Source organism: Drosophila virilis, unplaced genomic scaffold (assembly GCF_030788295.1).
Source record: "Drosophila virilis strain 15010-1051.87 unplaced genomic scaffold, Dvir_AGI_RSII-ME tig00001479, whole genome shotgun sequence".
NCBI lineage: Eukaryota > Metazoa > Arthropoda > Insecta > Diptera > Drosophilidae > Drosophila > Drosophila virilis.
In genome coordinates, this window is record NW_027212837.1 from 899569 (window position 1) to 922875 (window position 23307).

General features: G+C 40.2%; 1 protein-coding gene across 44 annotated transcripts in view; it reads right to left on the minus strand.

Annotated features, from left to right (window-relative positions):
* Positions 1-23307, minus strand: part of Ranbp16 (Ran-binding protein 16) — a 230827-nt gene that overhangs the window by 110543 nt on the left and 96977 nt on the right. For 21 of the 44 annotated variants that reach the window (XR_011417219.1, XR_011417201.1, XR_011417200.1 and 18 more), the window contains one exon: positions 1988-9563. The exons of 5 other annotated variants lie outside the window; for them this stretch is intronic. Coding sequence is in view for 1 of the 39 variants with exons in the window: in XM_032433193.2 (XP_032289084.1) it covers positions 9514-9563 (50 nt within the window). In the remaining 38 variants the exon portion in view is untranslated. Of the gene's footprint in view, positions 1-1949; positions 9564-9618; positions 9921-13017; positions 13132-13186; positions 16777-16831; positions 17135-20202; positions 20320-22872; positions 22989-23307 lie in introns of those variants that run through there. 18 more of the 44 variants (XR_011417221.1, XR_011417218.1, XR_011417220.1 and 15 more) reach the window with 16 other exon arrangements.

Genomic DNA, 23307 nt, shown 5'->3' on the forward strand with positions numbered 1-23307 from the left:
ATTTTTTACCAAAATTGCCCAAAAAACAGCACATCGATAACTATTTTTATCCATTGGTGGGAAACGGACTAATTTATCGATTATCGGAAACAAATACGATCTGCGCAGGAACAAGGAGCACCTACATCTAAAATTTCAAGTCTCTAGCTCATTAAGGTTCTGAGAGCCTTGCGTTCATACATACGGACGGACGGACAGACAGACACAGACGGACATGGCTAGATCGACTCGGCTATTGATGCTGATCAAGAATATATATACTTTATGGGGTCGTAGATACTTCCTTCTGCCTGTTACATACATCTGGATTTTGCACAAATACAATTTATCCTTATACACATTTTTAACGGGTTCAGGGTATAAAAATCCTTGCAGCAGGATTTTGGGAGTGCAATTCTTGGTATAGCATTGGGTACAGCGCTACCAACTCCTGTAACGACGTTAGCTGGTCGTAACTGAGGGAAGTGTTAACAATGCATGACATAAACATAACAGATGTGACAGCTACAACACACAGTACGAGATCTCAAGACTGGCTACCAGAGTCTCGCTAGCTAGGCTGGGACTCGTCTTTGGAAGCAAGCGTCTACGACGAGTTCACTTAAGACAGCCACAACCGATGAACAGTACCACTGAAAAGCCTACGCCAGATACGATCTGTGCGCAGGCTAGAAACATAGCATTATCGACTTGCAAGCACATAAGTTGTGCTCCCTTATGGGCGCCAACAGGACCCGGGGAGCATCCTACATACCGCCCCTTTGTTTCTGTTCAAGCCGTGCGTAAGCTGGGGATCGCAACGTCACCAGCCGGTAATCTACTTCCCGTATAATCAACTCGGGAAAAGACAAAACAAGCCATTCGAGTGTATTGTATTAAACGAGTTCAAGAAGGTCATATTTTCATCTACCCGGAAATGAACCCTACGGATGCAGATTTTTTGAACACCTAATGTGAAGTTCAATTTATAAATAACGGAAAACCACGTTCGTGTCAAACCAAAGACGATGAAACCATCACACCAAACCGCTTGGTTCTGAGCACCCAAGAAAGAAGCCCATCTTCGACATGTTACATACCAGCCATGTAATGCCAAAACTACAGAGGCTTTCCGCCAACACCGCCTAATTTGCCATTCTGCAGATTATTTTCTGTATCTTTGCCGGTATACTTGCTTTGGCGCATGTGCTGGAAGTGTTTCTGCTACTTGCGGTAAGCTAGGAATGCAAAACTAAATTTATACATTCGAGCTATGTTTGCACACTATCACGCTTCGTTAATAACAATTCATCAGGCTTAATTTACGCCAGCTGGTTGTCGTTCTAAAGTAAGCTCGGGAATACCATTTACCATAACTGAAAAGAGTAGTTGTGTGAATCATCACATCATAAATTATTGCAGCGGAATACCTAGCTATGACGAGTGCGCTGCGATGATAATAGATGGGACAAACCTTGTCACCTTCAATCGAATGAACGTGCAAAATCGGTACCCGGCAGAAGCGGCATCCCCGTTACTAAACTTCAGCAGTCACGACCCGGAGCCTTCCTTACATTCATCGTCCGAGTGACGAGAAACTTAACCTCAGTAACGCAGTCGCAAACAAATCGGCAATTTTGCTCGGTATATTATTGTTAGCAAGTGCTGTGGGAGCTGGAGTCTATTGGTTTCATCAGCCGGCGATCAGAGTCTTGAACGCGGCGGATGTGTCGCACCAATGTTGCCAGCCACGAGAGTCACACGACACTTCACACGAGGCGCTAACACAAACTTGAGGAAAGCTACGGCAACCCAGGCTGGTTTTGCTTATTGTAACCGAAGTTATATTTCAGTAGTCTGAATTCAGATATGGATAGAGCAAGGTGTATCGCCCCTTTATATATTTTACTCACTGTTGTTAGCTAACACAAACTGCATTTGTGAATGCAAATAATCGAACCAAATGAAAGTACCTTTATAAATGAATTAATTTATATATAATTCTTACTTAAATTGTGTTATGACAGGTTTTTTGACAGGTAACACCAATAGAAGGCAACAAATTTGTCCGACATTTATACCGATATTGAGTAGTTTGTTTCAGTATATGCCTGGTAGAAACTTTCTGAAAATAATCACAATTATAATTTTTCTTTCAGTAAAAGTCAATATATATTTACAATGCAAAAATGCTTTGGTTACTGCCGAAAGCTGTCGATAATGTCGAAACTACGTTTCAAAGCCAAAAATTGCAGAACATTTGGTTCGTCGCAGGTAATGGAAATCAACACATACTTGCGTTATAAATAAGAGATACGGGCCATCGAATCGCTTCCTAATTAGTTTAAGTTTACTTAGGTAACGGATATCAATACGCTATGAATGAAGCTCGCGTTCGAGCTCGACTTCGAATTGCACTACTTAGTTTTCAGTATATTCTTTTATGATAAATAGTCATCCGCCTGCACTTGGCATAACGTTCTGTAGAACAAATTGAAAAGCAATTACATGTAAACCGACAATGAAGTATATCACTTAAACACAAGAGGTTCTAGTCGGGAGCTCCCGACAAGGGGATACCCTGAACCCTCTTCTTCCAACATCAAAAGCATATATATTTTCTATTTTAGAAGCTATATGACAAGTTTGGTGACTAGCTCTTATTATCTACCAAAATTGACAAAAATCAGGATATCGATAACGATTTTATCGATTGGTGGGAACCGGACTAATTGATCGATTATCGGAAACAAACTCGATCTGCGCAGGCACAAGGAGCACCTTCATCTAATTTTCCAATTTCAAGTCTCTAGCTCATAAAGGTTCTGAGATCCTTGCGTTCATACATACAGACGGACGGACGGACAGACAGACGGACATGGCTAGATCGACTCGGCTATTGATGCTGATCAAGAATATATATACTTTATGGGGTCAGAGATACTTCGTTCTGCCTGTTACACACATTTGGATTTTGCACAAATACAATATACCCTTATACCCATATTTAATGGGTTCAGGGTATACAAATCCAGGAGGATTTTGGGAGTGCAATTCTTGGTATAGCATTGGGTACAGCGCTACCAACTCCTCTAACGACGTTAGCTGCTCGTGACTCAGGGAAGTGTTAACAAGGAATGACAAACATAACAGACGTGACAGCTACAACACACAGTACGAGACCTCAAGATTGGCTACCAGAGTCTCGCTAGCTAGGCTGGGACTCGTCTTTGGAAGCAAGCGTCTACGACGAGTTCACTTAAGACAGCCACAGCCGATGAACAGTACCACTGAAATGCCTACGCCAGATACGATCTGTGCGCAGGCTAGAAACATAGCATCATCGACTTGCAAGCACATAAGTTGTGCTCCCTTATGGGCGCCAACAGGACCCGGGGAGCATCATACATACCACCCCTTTGATTTCTGTTCAACCCGTGCGTAAGCTGGGGAGTCATATGCAAGTGAGTGTTCGCAACGTCACCAGCCGGTAATCTACTTCCCGTATAATCAACTCGGGAAAAGACAAAACAAGGCATTCGAGTGTATTGTATTAAACGAGTTCAATAAGGTCATATTTTCATCTACCCAGAAATGAACCCTACGGATGCAGAGCTTTTGAGCACCTAATGTGAAGTTCAATTTATAAATAACGGAAAACCACGTTCGTGTCAAACCAAAGACGATGAAACCATCACACCAAACCGCTTGATTCTGAGCACCCAAGAGAGAAGCCCATCTTCGACATGTTACATACCGTGCGAAACAATGGCAGATCACACAATGTCGCAACAGGATGAAGAACATTATCGGAGAAGGCAAGTGGTCATCAAAACGTGGTGTACGAGAAACAATTTACCACTACGACCAGCCATGTAATGCCAAAACTACAGAGGCTTACCGCCAACACCGCCTAATTTGCCATTCTGCAGATTATTTTCTGTATCTTCTTTGCCGTTATACTTGTTTTGGCGCATGTTAATAACAATTCATCTGGCTTAATTTACGCCAGCTGGTTGTCGTTCTAAAGTAAGCTCGGGAATACCATTTACCATAACTGAAAAGAGTAGTTGTGCTTTAACCCTAGTATCTTCTTTAAAATAAGGTGCGCAACGAGATTATACGAAACTATCAAAATCTTACTTTAAGCACCCGTCAAATCGAAAATGTTGTTTTATCAACTCACACAATGGAATACAATGAGAATGCTAAGCGTAATGTGAAATATGCTGGAATATGCTAGATTTGGTATTGAAAGTTGTTATATTGCAAAATTTTATTTTTGAAATTATAAAATATTAATTTGAAACATTAAAAGGAAGTTGACACTGGAGATGTTGTCCGCTTTCGATGTGCATCAAAAGGTGAGAAGTCTTGACTTCTTAGGAACAGCCCTTGAGGTTGTAGCGGGCACTCTAAACATAAATTTCAAATGAATTCCATAGTGCAAGAAAAGATTAACCAACTGACCGACACAGTAAACAAAATTCTCAAATCCTCAAAAGCAGGCGGATACAGGCCAAATTTTGAGACCCAGCACACGCTACAAAATGGTGAACAGAACAGAAATAGGACAATTATGCTTACTTTTACCTTAGAAAAATTTAAATGAAATAAATCCAACAAAAATTGATCACTTGAATATTCTCACTAACGAATTTACAGGACGCATAACAGACATTTTGAAAGTATCTAATATTAAAGTAGAACATGAGAACAACGTAATAACTTTCGTAATTCAGTTCCCTATAGTAAGCAAGCAACACAGAAAGATAAACATTTTCTCAGTCGCCTTCAATGGTTTCGTACTTCACCTCCACGGCAATTTTAGCTGTATCAATTTGTTCACAAACAGCAACTGCCACATTCTGCAAGCAGTCCGTAAGGATCCATTGCACGCAAGGTCTCCATGGCACATTGTCAAACGCAGCCGCGTCACCTCGCCCTTGTCAACATAATGGACAACCGAATCATCATCATAAATTATTGCAGCGGAATGCCTAGCTATGACGAGTGCGTTGCGATGATAATAGATGGGACAAGCCTTGTCACCTTCAATCAAATGAACGTGCAAAATCGGTACCCGGCAGAAGCGGCATCCCCGGAGCGACCCGGAGCCTTCCTTACATTCATCGTCTGAGTGACGAGAAACTTAACCTCAGTGTCGCAGTCGCAAACAAATCGGCAATTTTGCTCGGTATATTATTGTTAGCAAGTGCTGTGGTAGCTGGAGTCTACTGGTTTCATCAACTGGCGATCAGAGTCTTGATCGCGGCGGATGTGTCGCACCAATGTTGCCAGCCACGAGAGTCACCCGACACCTCACACGAGGCGCTAACACACATTTGAGGAAAGCGACGGCAACCCAGGCTTGTTTTGCTTATTGTAACCGAAATTATATTTCAGTAGTCCGAATTCAGATATGAATAGAGCAAGGTGTATCGCCCCTTTATATAATTCACTCACTGTTGTTAGCTAACACAAACTGCATTTGCGAATGCAAATAATCGAACCAAATGAAAGTACGTTTATGAATGAAATATTTTATATATAATTCTTACTTAAATTGTGTTATGACAGGTTTTTGACAGGTAACACTAGTAGAAGACATCAAGTTTGTCCGACATTCATAACGATATTGAGTAGTTTGTTTCAGTATATACCTGGTAAACACTCTGAAAATAATCACAATTACAATTTTTCTTTCAGTAGAAGTCAATATATATTTACAATGCAAAAATGCTATGGTTACTGCCGAGAGCTGTCGATAATGTCGAAACTACGTTTCAAAGCCGAAAATTGCAGAACATTTGGTTTGTCGCAGGTAATGGAAATCAACACATACTTGCGTTATAAATAAGAGATACGGGCCATCGAATTGCTTCCTAATAAGTTTAAGTTTACTGTGGTAACGGATACCAATACGATTTCATTCATAGCTCGCGTTCAAGCTCGAGCTCGTTTTCGAGTGCATTCTTTTATGATAAATAGTCATCCGCCTGCACTTGGCATAACGTTCTGTAGAACAAATTGAAAAGCAATTACATGTAAGCCGACAATGAAGTATATCACTTAAAAACAAGAGGTTCTAGTCGGAAGCTCCCGACTAGGGGATACCCTGAACCCTCTTCTTCCAACATCAAATGCATATATTTATTCTATTTTAGAAGCTATATGACAAGTTTGGTGACTAGCTCTTATTATTTACCGAAATTGCCCAAAAAACAGGATATCGATAACGATTTTTAGCGATTGATGGGAACCGAAATAATTTATCGATTATCGGAAACAATTTCGATCTGCGCAGGCACAAGGAGCACCTACATCTAAAATTTCAAGTCTCTAGCTCATAAAGGTTCTGAGATCCTTGCGTGCATATATACGGACGGACGGACGGACAGACAGACGGGCATGGCTAGATCGACTCGGCTATTGATGCTGATGAAGAATATATATACTTTATGGGGTCGGAGATACTTCCTTCTGCCTGTTACACACATTTGGATTTTGCACAAATACAATATACCCTTATACCCATTTTTAATGAGTTCAGGGTATAAAAATCCAGGAGGATTTTGGGAGTGCAATTCTTGGTATAGCATTGGGTACAGCGCTACCAACACCTGTAACGACGTTAGCTGGTCGTGACTGAGGGAAGTGTTAACAAGGCATGACATAAACATAACAGATGTGACAGCTACAACACACAGTACGAGACCTCCAGACTGGCTACCAGAGTCTCGCTAGGACTTTGCACAAATACAATATACCCTTATGCCCATTTTTAATGGGTTCAGGGTATACAAATCCAGGAGGATTTTGGGAGTGCAATTCTTGGTATAGCATTGGGTACAGCGCTACCAACTCCTGTAACGACGTTAGCTGGTCGTGACTGAGGGAAGTGTTAACAAGGCATGACATAAACATAACAGATGTGACAGCTACAACACACAGTACGAGATCTCAAGACTGGCTACCAGAGTCTCGCTAGCTAGTCTGGGAATCGTCTTTGGAAGCAAGCGTCTACGACAAGTTCACTTAAGACAGCCACAACCGATGAACAGTACCACTGAAATGCCTACGCCAGATACGATCTGTGCGCAGGCTAGAAACATAGCATCATCGATCTGCAAGCACATAAGTTGTGCTCCCTTATGGGCGCCAACAGGACCCGGGGAGCATCCTACATACCACCCCATTGATTTCTGTTCAAGCCGTGCTTAAGCTGGGGAGTCATATGCATGTGAGTGATCGCAACGTCACCAGCCGGTAATCTACTTCCCGTATAATCAACTCGGGAAAAGACAAAACAAGGCATTCGAGAGTATTGTATTAAACGAGTTCAAGAAGGTCATATTTTCATCTACCCAGAAATGAACCCACCGGATGAAGAGCTTTTGAGCAACTAATGTGAAGTTCAATTTATAAATAACGGAAAACCACGTTCGTGTCAAACCAAAGACGATGAAACCATCACACCAAAACGCTTGGTTCTGAGCACCCAAGAGAGAAGCCCATCTTCGACATGTTACATACCGTGCGATACAATGGCAGATCACACAATGTCGCAACAGGATGAAAAACATTATGGGAGAATGCGAGTGGTCATCAGAACGTGGTGAATGAGAAACAATTTACCGCTGAACGACCAGCCATGTAATAACAAAACTACAGAGGCTTACCGCCAACACCGCCTAATTTGCCAATCTGCAGATTATTTTCTGTATCTTCTTTGCCGTTATGCTTATTTTGGCGCATGTGCTGGAAGTGTTTCTGCTATTTGCGGTAAGCTAGGAATGCAAAACTAAATTTATACATTCGAGTTATGTTTGGACACTATCACGTTTCGTTAAAAGCAAATCATCAAGCTTAATTTACGCCAGCTGGTTGTCGTTCTAAAGTAAACTCGGGAATACCATTTACCATAACTGAAAAGAGTAGTTGTGCTTTAACCCTAGTATCTTCTTTAAAATAAGGTGCGCAACGAGATTATACGAAACTATCAAAATCTTACTTTAAACCCCCGTCAAATCGAAAATGTTGTTTTATCAACTCACACGATGGAATACAATGAGAATGCCAAGCGTAATGTGAAATATGCTGGAAAAGTCTCGTTAGATTTGCTACTGAAAGTTGTTATACTGCAAAATTTTATTTTAACGAAATTATAAAAAATTAATTTGAAACTTTAAAAGGAAGTTGAAACTGGAGATGTTGTCCGCTTTCGATGTGCATCAAAAGGTGAGAAGTCTTGACTTCTTAGGAACAACCCTTAAGGTTGTAGCGGGCACTCTGGACATAAATTTCAAATTAATTCCATAGGGCAAGAAAAGATTAACCAACTGACCGACACAGTAAACAAAATTCTCAAATCCTCATAAAGCAGGCGGATACAGGCCAAATTTTTTTAGACCCAGCACACGCTACAAAATGGTGAACAGAACAGAAATAGGACAATTATGCTTACTTTTACCTTAGAAAAATTTAAATGAAATAAATCCAACAATAATTGATCACTTTGATTTCATGAATATTCTCACTAACGAATTTACAGGACGCATAACAGACATTTTGAAAGTATCTAATATTAAAGTAGAACATGAGAACAACGTAATAACTTTCGTAATTCAGTTCCCTATAGTAAGCAAGCAACACAGAGAGAAAAACATTTTCTCAGTCGCCTTCAATGGTTTCGTACTTCACCTCCACGGCAATTTTAGCTGTATCAATTTGTTCACAAACAGCAACTGCCACATTCTGCAAGCAGTCCGTAAGGATCCATTGCACGCAAGGTCTCCATGGCACATTGTCAAACGCAGCCGCGTCACCTCGCCCTTGTCAACATAATGGACAACCGAATCATCATCATAAATTATTGCAGCGGAATGCCTAGCTATGACGAGTGCGTTGCGATGATAATAGATGGGACAAGCCTTGTCACCTTCAATCAAATGAACGTGCAAAATCGGTACCCGGCAGAAGCGGCATCCCCGTTACTAAACATCAGCAGTCGCGACCCGGAGCCTTCCTTACGTTCATCGTCTGAGTGACGAGAAACTTAACCTCAGTGTCGCAGTCGCAAACAAATCGGCAATTTTGCTCGGTATATTATTGTTAGCAAGTGCTGTGGTAGCTGGAGTCTACTGGTTTTATCAACTGGCGATCAGAGTCTTGATCGCGGCGGATGAGTCGCACCAATGTTGCCAGCCACGAGAGTCACCCGACACCTCACACGAGGCGCTAACACACATTTGAGGAAAGCGACGGCAACCCAGGCTTGTTTTGCTTATTATAACCGAAGTTATATTTCAGTAGTCTGAATTCAGATATGGATAGAGCAAGGTGTATCGCCCCTTTATATATTTTACTCACTGTTGTTAGCTAACACAAACTGCATTTGTGAATGCAAATAATCGAACCAAATGAAAGTACCTTTATAAATGAATTAATTTATATATAATTCTTACTTAAATTGTGTTATGACAGGTTTTTTGACAGGTAACACCAATAGAAGGCAACAAATTTGTCCGACATTTATACCGATATTGAGTAGTTTGTTTCAGTATATGCCTGGTAGAAACTTTCTGAAAATAATCACAATTATAATTTTTCTTTTAGTAAAAGTCAATATATATTTACAATGCAAAAATGCTTTGGTTGCTGCCGAAAGCTGTCGATAATGTCGAAACTACGTTTCAAAGCCGAAAATTGCAGAACATTTGGTTCGTCGCAGGTAATGGAAATCAACACATACTTGCGTTATAAATAAGAGATACGGGCCATCGAATCGCTTCCTAATTAGTTTAAGTTTACTGTGGTAACGGATATCAATACGATTTCATTCATAGCTCGCGTTCGAGCTCGACTTCGAATTGCACTACTTAGTTTTCAGTATATTCTTTTATGATAAATAGTCATCCGCCTGCACTTGGCATAACGTTCTGTAGAACAAATTGAAAAGCAATTACATGTAAACCGACAATGAAGTATATCACTTAAACACAAGAGGTTCTAGTCGGGAGCTCCCGACAAGGGGATACCCTGAACCCTCTTCTTCCAACATCAAAAGCATATATATTTTCTATTTTAGAAGCTATATGACAAGTTTGGTGACTAGCTCTTATTATCTACCAAAATTGACAAAAATCAGGATATCGATAACGATTTTATCGATTGGTGGGAACCGGACTAATTGATCGATTATCGGAAACAAACTCGATCTGCGCAGGCACAAGGAGCACCTTCATCTAATTTTCTAATTTCAAGTCTCTAGCTCATAAAGGTTCTGAGATCCTTGCGTTCATACATACAGACGGACGGACGGACAGACAGACGGACATGGCTAGATCGACTCGGCTATTGATGCTGATCAAGAATATATATACTTTATGGGGTCAGAGATACTTCGTTCTGCCTGTTACACACATTTGGATTTTGCACAAATACAATATACCCTTATACCCATATTTAATGGGTTCAGGGTATACAAATCCAGGAGGATTTTGGGAGTGCAATTCTTGGTATAGCATTGGGTACAGCGCTACCAACTCCTCTAACGACGTTAGCTGCTCGTGACTCAGGGAAGTGTTAACAAGGAATGACAAACATAACAGACGTGACAGCTACAACACACAGTACGAGACCTCAAGATTGGCTACCAGAGTCTCGCTAGCTAGGCTGGGACTCGTCTTTGGAAGCAAGCGGCTACGACGAGTTCACTTAAGACAGCCACAGCCGATGAACAGTACCACTGAAATGCCTACGCCAGATACGATCTGTGCGCAGGCTAGAAACATAGCATCATCGACTTGCAAGCACATAAGTTGTGCTCCCTTATGGGCGCCAACAGGACCCGGGGAGCATCATACATACCACCCCTTTGATTTCTGTTCAACCCGTGCGTAAGCTGGGGAGTCATATGCAAGTGAGTGTTCGCAACGTCACCAGCCGGTAATCTACTTCCAGTATAATCAACTCGGGAAAAGACAAAACAAGGCATTCGAGTGTATTGTATTAAACGAGTTCAATAAGGTCATATTTTCATCTACCCAGAAATGAACCCTACGGATGCAGAGCTTTTGAGCACCTAATGTGAAGTTCAATTTATAAATAACGGAAAACCACGTTCGTGTCAAACCAAAGACGATGAAACCATCACACCAAACCGCTTGATTCTGAGCACCCAAGAGAGAAGCCCATCTTCGACATGTTACATACCGTGCGAAACAATGGCAGATCACACAATGTCGCAACAGGATGAAGAACATTATCGGAGAAGGCAAGTGGTCATCAAAACGTGGTGTACGAGAAACAATTTACCACTACGACCAGCCATGTAATGCCAAAACTACAGAGGCTTACCGCCAACACCGCCTAATTTGCCATTCTGCAGATTATTTTCTGTATCTTCTTTGCCGTTATACTTGTTTTGGCGCATGTTAATAACAATTCATCTGGCTTAATTTACGCCAGCTGGTTGTCGTTCTAAAGTAAGCTCGGGAATACCATTTACCATAACTGAAAAGAGTAGTTGTGCTTTAACCCTAGTATCTTCTTTAAAATAAGGTGCGCAACGAGATTATACGAAACTATCAAAATCTTACTTTAAACCCCCGTCAAATCGAAAATGTTGTTTTATCAACTCACACGATGGAATACAATGAGAATGCTAAGCGTAATGTGAAATATGCTGGAATATGCTAGATTTGCTATTGAAAGTTGTTATATTGCAAAATTTTATTTTTGAAATTATAAAATATTAATTTGAAACATTAAAAGGAAGTTGACACTGGAGATGTTGTCCGCTTTCGATGTGCATCAAAAGGTGAGAAGTCTTGACTTCTTAGGAACAGCCCTTGAGGTTGTAGCGGGCACTCTGAACATAAATTTCAAATGAATTCCATAGTGCAAGAAAAGATTAACCAACTGACCGACACAGTAAACAAAATTCTCAAATCCTCAAAAGCAGGCGGATACAGGCCAAATTTTGAGACCCAGCACACGCTACAAAATGGTGAACAGAACAGAAATAGGATAATTATGCTTACTTTTACCTTAGAAAAATTTAAATGAAATAAATCCAACAAAAATTGATCACTTGAATATTCTCACTAACGAATTTACAGGACGCATAACAGACATTTTGAAAGTATCTAATATTAAAGTAGAACATGAGAACAACGTAATAACTTTCGTAATTCAGTTCCCTATAGTAAGCAAGCAACACAGAAAGATAAACATTTTCTCAGTCGCCTTCAATGGTTTCGTACTTCACCTCCACGGCAATTTTAGCTGTATCAATTTGTTCACAAACAGCAACTGCCACATTCTGCAAGCAGTCCGTAAGGATCCATTGCACGCAAGGTCTCCATGGCTCATTGTCAAACGCAGTCGAGTCACCTCGGCCCTGTCAACATAATGGACAACCGAATCATCATCATAAATTATTGCAGCGGAATACCTTGCTATGACGAGTGCGCTGCGATGATAATAGATGGGACAAGCCTTGTCACCTTCAATCAAATGAACGTGCAAAATCGGTACCCGGCAGAAGCGGCATCCCCGTTACTAAACATCAGCAGTCGCGACCCGGAGCCTTCCTTACATTCATCGTCTGAGTGACGAGAAACTTAACCTCAGTGTCGCAGTCGCAAACAAATCGGCAATTTTGCTCGGTATATTATTGTTAGCAAGTGCTGTGGTAGCTGGAGTCTACTGGTTTCATCAACTGGCGATCAGAGTCTTGATCGCGGCGGATGTGTCGCACCAATGTTGCCAGCCACGAGAGTCACCCGACACCTCACACGAGGCGCTAACACACATTTGAGGAAAGCGACGGCAACCCAGGCTTGTTTTGCTTATTGTAACCGAAATTATATTTCAGTAGTCCGAATTCAGATATGAATAGAGCAAGGTGTATCGCCCCTTTATATAATTCACTCACTGTTATTAGCTAACACAAAATGCATTTGTGAATGCAAATAATCGAACCAAATGAAAGTACGTTTATGAATGAAATATTTTATATATAATTCTTACTTAAATTGTGTTATGACAGGTTTTTGACAGGTAACACTAGTAGAAGACATCAAGTTTGTCCGACATTCATAACGATATTGAGTAGTTTGTTTCAGTATATACCTGGTAAACACTCTGAAAATAATCACAATTACAATTTTTCTTTCAGTAGAAGTCAATATATATTTACAATGCAAAAATGCTATGGTTACTGCCGAGAGCTGTCGATAATGTCGAAACTACGTTTCAAAGCCGAAAATTGCAGAACATTTGGTTTGTCGCAGGTAATGGAAATCAACACATACTTGGGTTATAAATAAGAGATACGGGCCATCGAATTGCTTCCTAATAAGTTTAAGTTTACTGTGGTAACGGATACCAATACGATTTCATTCATAGCTCGCGTTCAAGCTCGAGCTCGTTTTCGAGTGCATTCTTTTATGATAAATAGTCATCCGCCTGCACTTGGCATAACGTTCTGTAGAACAAATTGAAAAGCAATTACATGTAAGCCGACAATGAAGTATATCACTTAAAAACAAGAGGTTCTAGTCGGAAGCTCCCGACTAGGGGATACCCTGAACCCTCTTCTTCCAACATCAAATGCATATATTTATTCTATTTTAGAAGCTATATGACAAGTTTGGTGACTAGCTCTTATTATTTACCGAAATTGCCCAAAAAACAGGATATCGATAACGATTTTTAGCGATTGATGGGAACCGAAATAATTTATGCGCAGGCACGCAGGCACAAGGAGCACCTACATCTAAAATTTCAAGTCTCTAGCTCATAAAGGTTCTGAGATCCTTGCGTGCATATATACGGACGGACGGACGGACAGACAGACGGGCATGGCTAGATCGACTCGGCTATTGATGCTGATGAAGAATATATATACTTTATGGGGTCGGAGATACTTCCTTCTGCCTGTTACACACATTTGGATTTTGCACAAATACAATATACCCTTATACCCATTTTTAATGAGTTCAGGGTATAAAAATCCAGGAGGATTTTGGGAGTGCAATTCTTGGTATAGCATTGGGTACAGCGCTACCAACACCTGTAACGACGTTAGCTGGTCGTGACTGAGGGAAGTGTTAACAAGGCATGACATAAACATAACAGATGTGACAGCTACAACACACAGTACGAGATCTCAAGACTGGCTACCAGAGTCTCGCTAGCTAGTCTGGGAATCGTCTTTGGAAGCAAGCGTCTACGACAAGTTCACTTAAGACAGCCACAACCGATGAACAGTACCACTGAAATGCCTACGCCAGATACGATCTGTGCGCAGGCTAGAAACATAGCATCATCGATCTGCAAGCACATAAGTTGTGCTCCCTTATGGGCGCCAACAGGACCCGGGGAGCATCCTACATACCACCCCATTGATTTCTGTTCAAGCCGTGCTTAAGCTGGGGAGTCATATGCATGTGAGTGATCGCAACGTCACCAGCCGGTAATCTACTTCCCGTATAATCAACTCGGGAAAAGACAAAACAAGGCATTCGAGAGTATTGTATTAAACGAGTTCAAGAAGGTCATATTTTCATCTACCCAGAAATGAACCCTACGGATGAAGAGCTTTTGAGCAACTAATGTGAAGTTCAATTTATAAATAACGGAAAACCACGTTCGTGTCAAACCAAAGACGATGAAACCATCACACCAAAACGCTTGGTTCTGAGCACCCAAGAGAGAAGCCCATCTTCGACATGTTACATACCGTGCGATACAATGGCAGATCACACAATGTCGCAACAGGATGAAAAACATTATGGGAGAATGCGAGTGGTCATCAGAACGTGGTGAATGAGAAACAATTTACCGGTGAACGACCAGCCATGTAATAACAAAACTACAGAGGCTTACCGCCAACACCGCCTAATTTGCCAATCTGCAGATTATTTTCTGTATCTTCTTTGCCGTTATGCTTGTTTTGGCGCATGTGCTGGAAGTGTTTCTGCTATTTGCGGCAAGCTAGGAATGCAAAACTAAATTTATACATTCGAGTTATGTTTGGACACTATCACGTTTCGTTAAAAGCAAATCATCAAGCTTAATTTACGCCAGCTGGTTGTCGTTCTAAAGTAAACTCGGGAATACCATTTACCATAACTGAAAAGAGTAGTTGTGCTTTAACCCTAGTATCTTCTTTAAAATAAGGTGCGCAACGAGATTATACGAAACTATCAAAATCTTACTTTAAACCCCCGTCAAATCGAAAATGTTGTTTTATCAACTCACACGATGGAATACAATGAGAATGCCAAGCGTAATGTGAAATATGCTGGAAAAGTCTCGTTAGATTTGCTACTGAAAGTTGTTATATTGCAAAATTTTATTTTAACGAAATTATAAAAAATTAATTTGAAACTTTAAAAGGAAGTTGAAACTGGAGATGTTGTCCGCTTTCGATGTGCATCAAAAGGTGAGAAGTCTTGACTTCTTAGGAACAACCCTTAAGGTTGTAGCGGGCACTCTGGACATAAATTTCAAATTAATTCCATAGGGCAAGAAAAGATTAACCAACTGACCGACACAGTAAACAAAATTCTCAAATCCTCATAAAGCAGGCGGATACAGGCCAAATTTTTTTAGACCCAGCACACGCTACAAAATGGTGAACAGAACAGAAATAGGACAATTATGCTTACTTTTACCTTAGAAAAATTTAAATGAAATAAATCCAACAATAATTGATCACTTTGATTTCATGAATATTCTCACTAACGAATTTACAGGACGCATAACAGACATTTTGAAAGTATCTAATATTAAAGTAGAACATGAGAACAACGTAATAACTTTCGTAATTCAGTTCCCTATAGTAAGCAAGCAACACAGAGAGAAAAACATTTTCTCAGTCGCCTTCAATGGTTTCGTACTTCACCTCCACGGCAATTTTAGCTGTATCAATTTGTTCACAAACAGCAACTGCCACATTCTGCAAGCAGTCCGTAAGGATCCATTGCACGCAAGGTCTCCATGGCACATTGTCAAACGCAGCCGCGTCACCTCGCCCTTGTCAACATAATGGACAACCGAATCATCATCATAAATTATTGCAGCGGAATGCCTAGCTATGACGAGTGCGTTGCGATGATAATAGATGGGACAAGCCTTGTCACCTTCAATCGAATGAACGTGCAAAATCGGTACCCGGCAGAAGCGGCATCCCCGTTACTAAACATCAGCAGTCGCGACCCGGAGCCTTCCTTACATTCATCGTCTGAGTGACGAGAAACTTAACCTCAGTGTCGCAGTCGCAAACAAATCGGCAATTTTGCTCGGTATATTATTGTTAGCAAGTGCTGTGGTAGCTGGAGTCTACTGGTTTTATCAACTGGCGATCAGAGTCTTGATCGCGGCGGATGAGTCGCACCAATGTTGCCAGCCACGAGAGTCACCCGACACCTCACACGAGGCGCTAACACACATTTGAGGAAAGCGACGGCAACCCAGGCTTGTTTTGCTTATTGTAACCGAAATTATATTTCAGTAGTCCGAATTCAGATATGAATAGAGCAAGGTGTATCGCCCCTTTATATAATTCACTCACTGTTGTTAGCTAACTCAAACTGCATTTGTGAATGCAAATAATCGAACCAAATGAAAGTACGTTAATGAATGAAATATTTTATATATAATTCTTATTTAAATTGTGTTATGACAGGTTTTTGACAGGTAACACTAGTAGAAGACATCAAGTTTGTCCGACATTCATAACGATATTGAGTAGTTTGTTTCAGTATATGCCTGGTAAACACTCTGAAAATAATCACAATTACAATTTTTCTTTCAGTAGAAGTCAATATATATTTACAATGCAAAAATGCTATGGTTACTGCCGAGAGCTGTCGATAATGTCGAAACTACGTTTCAAAGCCGAAAATTGCAGAACATTTGGTTTGTCGCAGGTAATGGAAATCAACACGTACTTGCGTTATATATAAGAGATACGGGCCATCGAATTGCTTCCTAATAAGTTTAAGTTTACTGTGGTAACGGATACCAATACGATTTCATTCATAGCTCGCGTTCAAGCTCGCCTTTGAATTACACTACTTAGTTTTCGAGTGTATTCTTTAATGATAAATAGTCATCCGCCTGCACTTGGCATAACGTTCTGTAGAACAAATTAAAAAGCAATTACATGTAAGCCGACAATGAAGTATATCACTTAAAAACAAGAGGTTCTAGTCGGGAGCTCCTGACTAGGGGATACCCTGAACCCTCTTCCAATATGCATATATATATTCTATTTTAGAAGCTATATGTCAAGTTTGGTGACTAGCTCTTATTATTTACCGAAATTGCCCAAAAAACAGGATATCGATAATGATTTTCAGCAATTGATGGGAACCGAAATAATTTATCGATTATCGGAAACAAACTCGATCTGCGCAGGCACAAGGAACAGCTACATCTAAAATTTCAAGTCTCTAGCTCATAAAGGTTCTGAGATCCTTGCGTTCATATTATGAAGAATATAATGAAGAACATTATCGGAGAAGGCGAGTGGTCATCAGAACGTGGTGTATGAGAAACAATTTACCGCTGAATGAGCAGCCATGTAATGCCAAAACTACAGAGGCCTACCGCCAACACCGCCTAATTTGCAAGTCTGCAGATTATTTTCTGTATCTTCTTTGCCGTTATACTTGTTTTGGCGCATGTGCTGGAAGTGTTTCTGCTACTTGCGGTAAGCTAGGAATGCAAGCTTTTGAGCACCTAATGTGAAGTTCAATTTATAAATAACGGAAAACCACGTTCGTGTCAAACCAAAGACGATGAAACCATCATACCAAAACGCTTGGTTCTGAGCACCCAAGAGAGAAGCCCATCTTCGACATGTTACATACCGTGCGATACAATGGCAGATCACACAATGTCGCAACAGGATGAAAAACATTATGGGAGAAGGCGAGTGGTCATCAGAACGTGGTGAATGAGAAACAATTTACCGCTGAACGACCAGCCATGTAATAACAAAACTACAGAGGCTTACCGCCAACACCGCCTAATTTGCCAATCTGCAGATTATTTTCTGTATCTTCTTTGCCGTTATACTTGTTTTGGCGCATGTGCTGGAAGTGTTTCTGCTACTTGCGGTAAGCTAGGAATGCAAGCTTTTGAGCACCTAATGTGAAGTTCAATTTATAAATAACGGAAAACCACGTTCGTGTCAAACCAAAGACGATGAAACCATCATACCAAAACGCTTGGTTCTGAGCACCCAAGAGAGAAGCCCATCTTCGACATGTTACATACCGTGCGATACAATGGCAGATCACACAATGTCGCAACAGGATGAAAAACATTATGGGAGAAGGCGAGTGGTCATCAGAACGTGGTGAATGAGAAACAATTTACCGCTGAACGACCAGCCATGTAATAACAAAACTACAGAGGCTTACCGCCAACACCGCCTAATTTGCCAATCTGCAGATTATTTTCTGTATCTTCTTTGCCGTTATGCTTGTTTTGGCGCATGTGCTGGAAGTGTTTCTGCTATTTGCGGTAAGCTAGGAATGCATAACTAAATTTATACATTCGAGTTATGTTTGGACACTATCACGTTTCGTTAAAAGCAAATCATCAAGCTTAATTTACGCCAGCTGGTTGTCGTTCTAAAGTAAACTCGGGAATACCATTTACCATAACTGAAAAGAGTAGTTGTGCTTTAACCCTAGTATCTTCTTTAAAATAAGGTGCGCAACGAGATTATACGAAACTATCAAAATCTTACTTTAAACACCCGTCAAATCGAAAATGTTGTTTTATCAACTCACGCGATGGAATACAATGAGAATGCCAAGCGTAATGTGAAAAATGCTGGAATATGCTAGATTTGCTACTGAAAGTTGTTATATTGCAAAATTTTATTTTAACGAAATTATAAAAAATTAATTTGAAACTTTAAAAGGAAGTTGACACTGGAGATGTTGTCCGCTCTCGATGTGCATCAAAAGGTGAGAAGTCTTGACTTCTTAGGAACAACCCTTAAGGTTGTAGCGGGCACTCTGGACATAAATTTTAAATTAATTCCATAGGGCAAGAAAAGATTAACCAACTGACCGACACAGTAAACAAAATTCTCAAATCCTCATAAAGCAGGCGGATACAGGCCAAATTTTTTTAGACCCAGCACACGCTACAAAATGGTGAACAGAACAGAAATAGGACAATTATGCTTACTTTTACCTTAGAAAAATTTAAATGAAATAAATCCAACAATAATTGATCACTTTGATTTCATGAATATTCTCACCAACGAATTTACAGGACGCATAACAGACATTTTGAAAGTATCTAATATTAAAGTAGAACATGAGAACAACGTAATAACTTTCGTAATTCAGTTCCCTATAGTAAGCAAGCAACACAGAGAGAAAAACATTTTCTCAGTCGCTTTCAATGGTTTCGTACTTCAGCTCCACGGCAATTTTAGCTGTATCAATTTGTTCACAAACAGCAACTGCCACATTCTGCAAGCAGTCCGTAAGGATCCATTGCACGCAAGGTCTCCATGGCACATTGTCAAACGCAGCCGCGTCACCTCGCCCTTGTCAACATAATGGACAACCGAATCATCATCATAAATTATTGCAGCGGAATGCCTAGCTATGACGAGTGCGTTGCGATGATAATAGATGGGACCTTGTCACCTTCAATCGAATGAACGTGCAAAATCGGTACCCGGCAGAAGCGGCATCCCCGTTACTAAACATCAGCAGTCGCGACCCGGAGCCTTCCTTACATTCATCGTCTGAGTGACGAGAAGCTTAACCTCAGTGTCGCAGTCGCAAACAAATCGGCAATTTTGCTCGGTATATTATTGTTAGCAAGTGCTGTGGGAGCTGGAGTCTACTGGTTTCATCAGCTGGCGATCAGAGTCTTGAACGCGGCGGATGTGTCGCACCAATGTTGCCAGCCACGAGAATCACCCGACACCTCACACGAGGCGCTAACACAAATTTGAGGAAAGCGACGGCAACCCAGGCTTGTTTTGCTTATTGTAACCGAAGTTATATTTCAGTAGTCTGAATTCAGATATGGATAGAGCAAGGTGTATCGCCCCTTTATATATTTTACTCACTGTTGTTAGCTAACACAAACTGCATTTGTGAATGCAAATAATCGAACCAAATGAAAGTACCCTTATAAATGAATTAATTTATATATAATTCTTACTTAAATTGTGTTATGACAGGTTTTTTGACAGGTAACACCAGTAGAAGGCAACAAATTTGTCCAACATTTATACCGATATTGAGTAGATTGTTTCACTATAGGCCTGCTAAAAACTTTCTGAAAATAATCACAATTACATTTTTTCTTTCAGTAAAAGTCAATATATATTTATAATGCAAAAATGCTATGGTCACTATCGAAAGCTGTCGATAATGTCGAAACTACGTTTCAAAGCCGAAAATTGCAAAACATTTGGTTGCCGCAGGTAATGAAATCAACACATTATTGCGTTACAAATAAGAGATACGGGCTATCGACTTGCTTCCTAATAAGTTTAAGTTTACTTTGGTAAAGGATACCAATACGATTTCATTCATAGCTCGCGTTCAAGCTCGACTTTGAATTACACTACTTAGTTTTCGAGTGTATTCTTTTATGATAAATAGTCATCCGCCTGCTCTTGGCATAGCGTTCTGTAGAACAAATTGAAAAGCAATTACATGTTAGCCGACAATGAAGTATATCACTTAAAAACAAGAGGTTCTAGTCGGGAGCTCCTGACTAGGGGATACCCTGAACCCTCTTCTTCCAATATCAAATGCATATATATATTCTATTTTAGAAGCTATATGTCAAGTTTGGTGACTAGCTCTTATTATTTACCGAAATTGCCCAAAAAACAGGATATCGATAATGATTTTCAGCAATTGATGGGAACCGAAATAATTTATCGATTATCGGAAACAAACTTGATCTGCGCAGGCACAAGAAGCACCTACATCTAAAATTTCAAGTCTCTAGCTCATAAAGGTTCTGAGATCCTTGCGTTCATATTATGAAGAATATAATGAAGAACATTATCGGAGAAGGCGAGTGGTCATCAGAACGTGGTGTATGAGAAACAATTTACCGCTGAATGAGCAGCCATGTAATGCTAAAACTACAGAGGCCTACCGCCAACACCGCCTAATTTGCAAGTCTGCAGATTATTTTCTGTATCTTCTTTGCCGTTATACTTGTTTTGGCGCATGTGCTGGAAGTGTTTCTGCTACTTGCGTTAAGCTAGGAATGCAAAACTAAATTTATACATTCGAGTTATGTTTGCACACTATCACGCTTCGTTAATAACAATTCATCAGGCTTAATTTACGCCAGCTGGTTGTCGTTCTAAAGTAAGCTCGGGAATACCATTTAACATAACTAAAAAGAGTAGTTGTGCTTTAACCCTAGTATCTTCTTTAAAATAAGGTGCGCAACGAGATTATACGAAACTATCAAAATCTTACTTTAAGCACCCGTCAAATCGAAAATGTTGTTTTATCAACTCACACAATGGAATACAATGAGAATGCCAAGCGTAATGTGAAAAATGCTGGAATATGCTAGATTTGCTATTGAAAGTTGTTATATTGCAAAATTTTATTTTTGAAATTATAAAATATTAATTTGAAACTTTAAAAGGAAGTTGACACTGGAGATGTTGTCCACCAAAAGGTGAGAAGTCTTGACTTCTTAGGAACAGCCCTTGAGGTTGTAGCGGGCACTCTGGACATAAATTTCAAATGAATTGCATAGTGCAAGAAAAGATTAACCAACTGACCGACACAGTAAACAAAATTCTCAAATCCTCAAAAGCAGGCGGATACAGGCCAAATTTTTTTAGAACCAGCACACGCTACAAAATGGTGAACAGAACAGAAATAGGACAAATAATTGATCACTTTGATTTCATGAATATTCTCACTAACGAATTTACAGGACGCATAACAGACATTTTGAAAGTATCTAATATTAAAGTAGAACATGAGAACAACGTAATAACTTTCGTAATTCAGTTCCCTATAGTAAGCAAGCAACACAGAGAGAAAAACATTTTCTCAGTCGCCTTCAATGGTTTCGTACTTCACCTCCACGGCAATTTTAGCTGTATCAATTTGTTCACAAACAGCAACTGCCACATTCTGCAAGCAGTCCGTAAGGATCCATTGCACGCAAAGTCTCCATGGCTCATTGTCAAACGCAGCCGAGTCACCTCGCCCCTGTCAACATATTGGACAACGGAATCATCATCATAAATTATTGCAGCGGAATGCCTAGCTATGACGAGTGCGTTGCGATGATAATAGATGGGACAAGCCTTGTCACCTTCAATCGAATAAACGTGCAAAATTGGTACCCGGCAGAAGCGGCATCCCCGTTACTAAACATCAGCAGTCGCGACCCGGAGCCTTCCTTACATTCATCGTCTGAGTGACAAGAAACTTAACCTCAGTGTCGCAGTCGCAAACAAATCGGCAATTTTGCTCAGTATATTATTGTTAGCAAGTCCTGTGGGAGCTGGAGTCTACTGTTTCATCAACTGGCGATCAGAGTCTTGATCGCGGCGGATGTGTCGCACCAATGTTGCCAGCCACGAGAGTCACCCGACACCTCACACGAGGCGCTAACACACATTTGAGGAAAGCGACGGCAACCCAGGCTTGTTTTGCTTATTATAACCGAAGTTATATTTCAGTAGTCCGAGTTCAGATATGAATAGAGCAAGGTGTATCACCCCATTATATAATTCACTCACTGTTGTTAGCTAACTCAAACTGCATTTGTGAATGCAAATAATCGAACCAAATGAAAGTACGTTTATGAATGAAATATTTTATATATAATTCTTACTTAAATTGTGTTATGACAGGTTTTTGACAGGTAACACTAGTAGAAGACATCAAATTTGTCCGACATTTATAACGATATTGAGTAGTTTGTTTCAGTATATGCCTGGTAAAAACTTTCTAAAAAAAAAAAACAATTACAATTTTTCTTTCAGTAGAAGTCAATATATATTTACAATGCAAAAATGCTATGGTTACTGCCGAGAGCTGTCGATAATGTCGAAACCACGTTTCAAAGCCGAAAATTGCAGAACATTTGGTTTGTCGCAGGTAATGGAAATCAACACATACTTGCGTTATAAATAAGAGATACGGGCCATCGAATTGCTTCGTAATAAGTTTAAGTTTACTGTGGTAACGGATACCAATACGATTTCATTCACAGCTCGCGTTCAGGCTCGACTTTGAATTACACTACTTAGATTTCGAGTGTATTCTT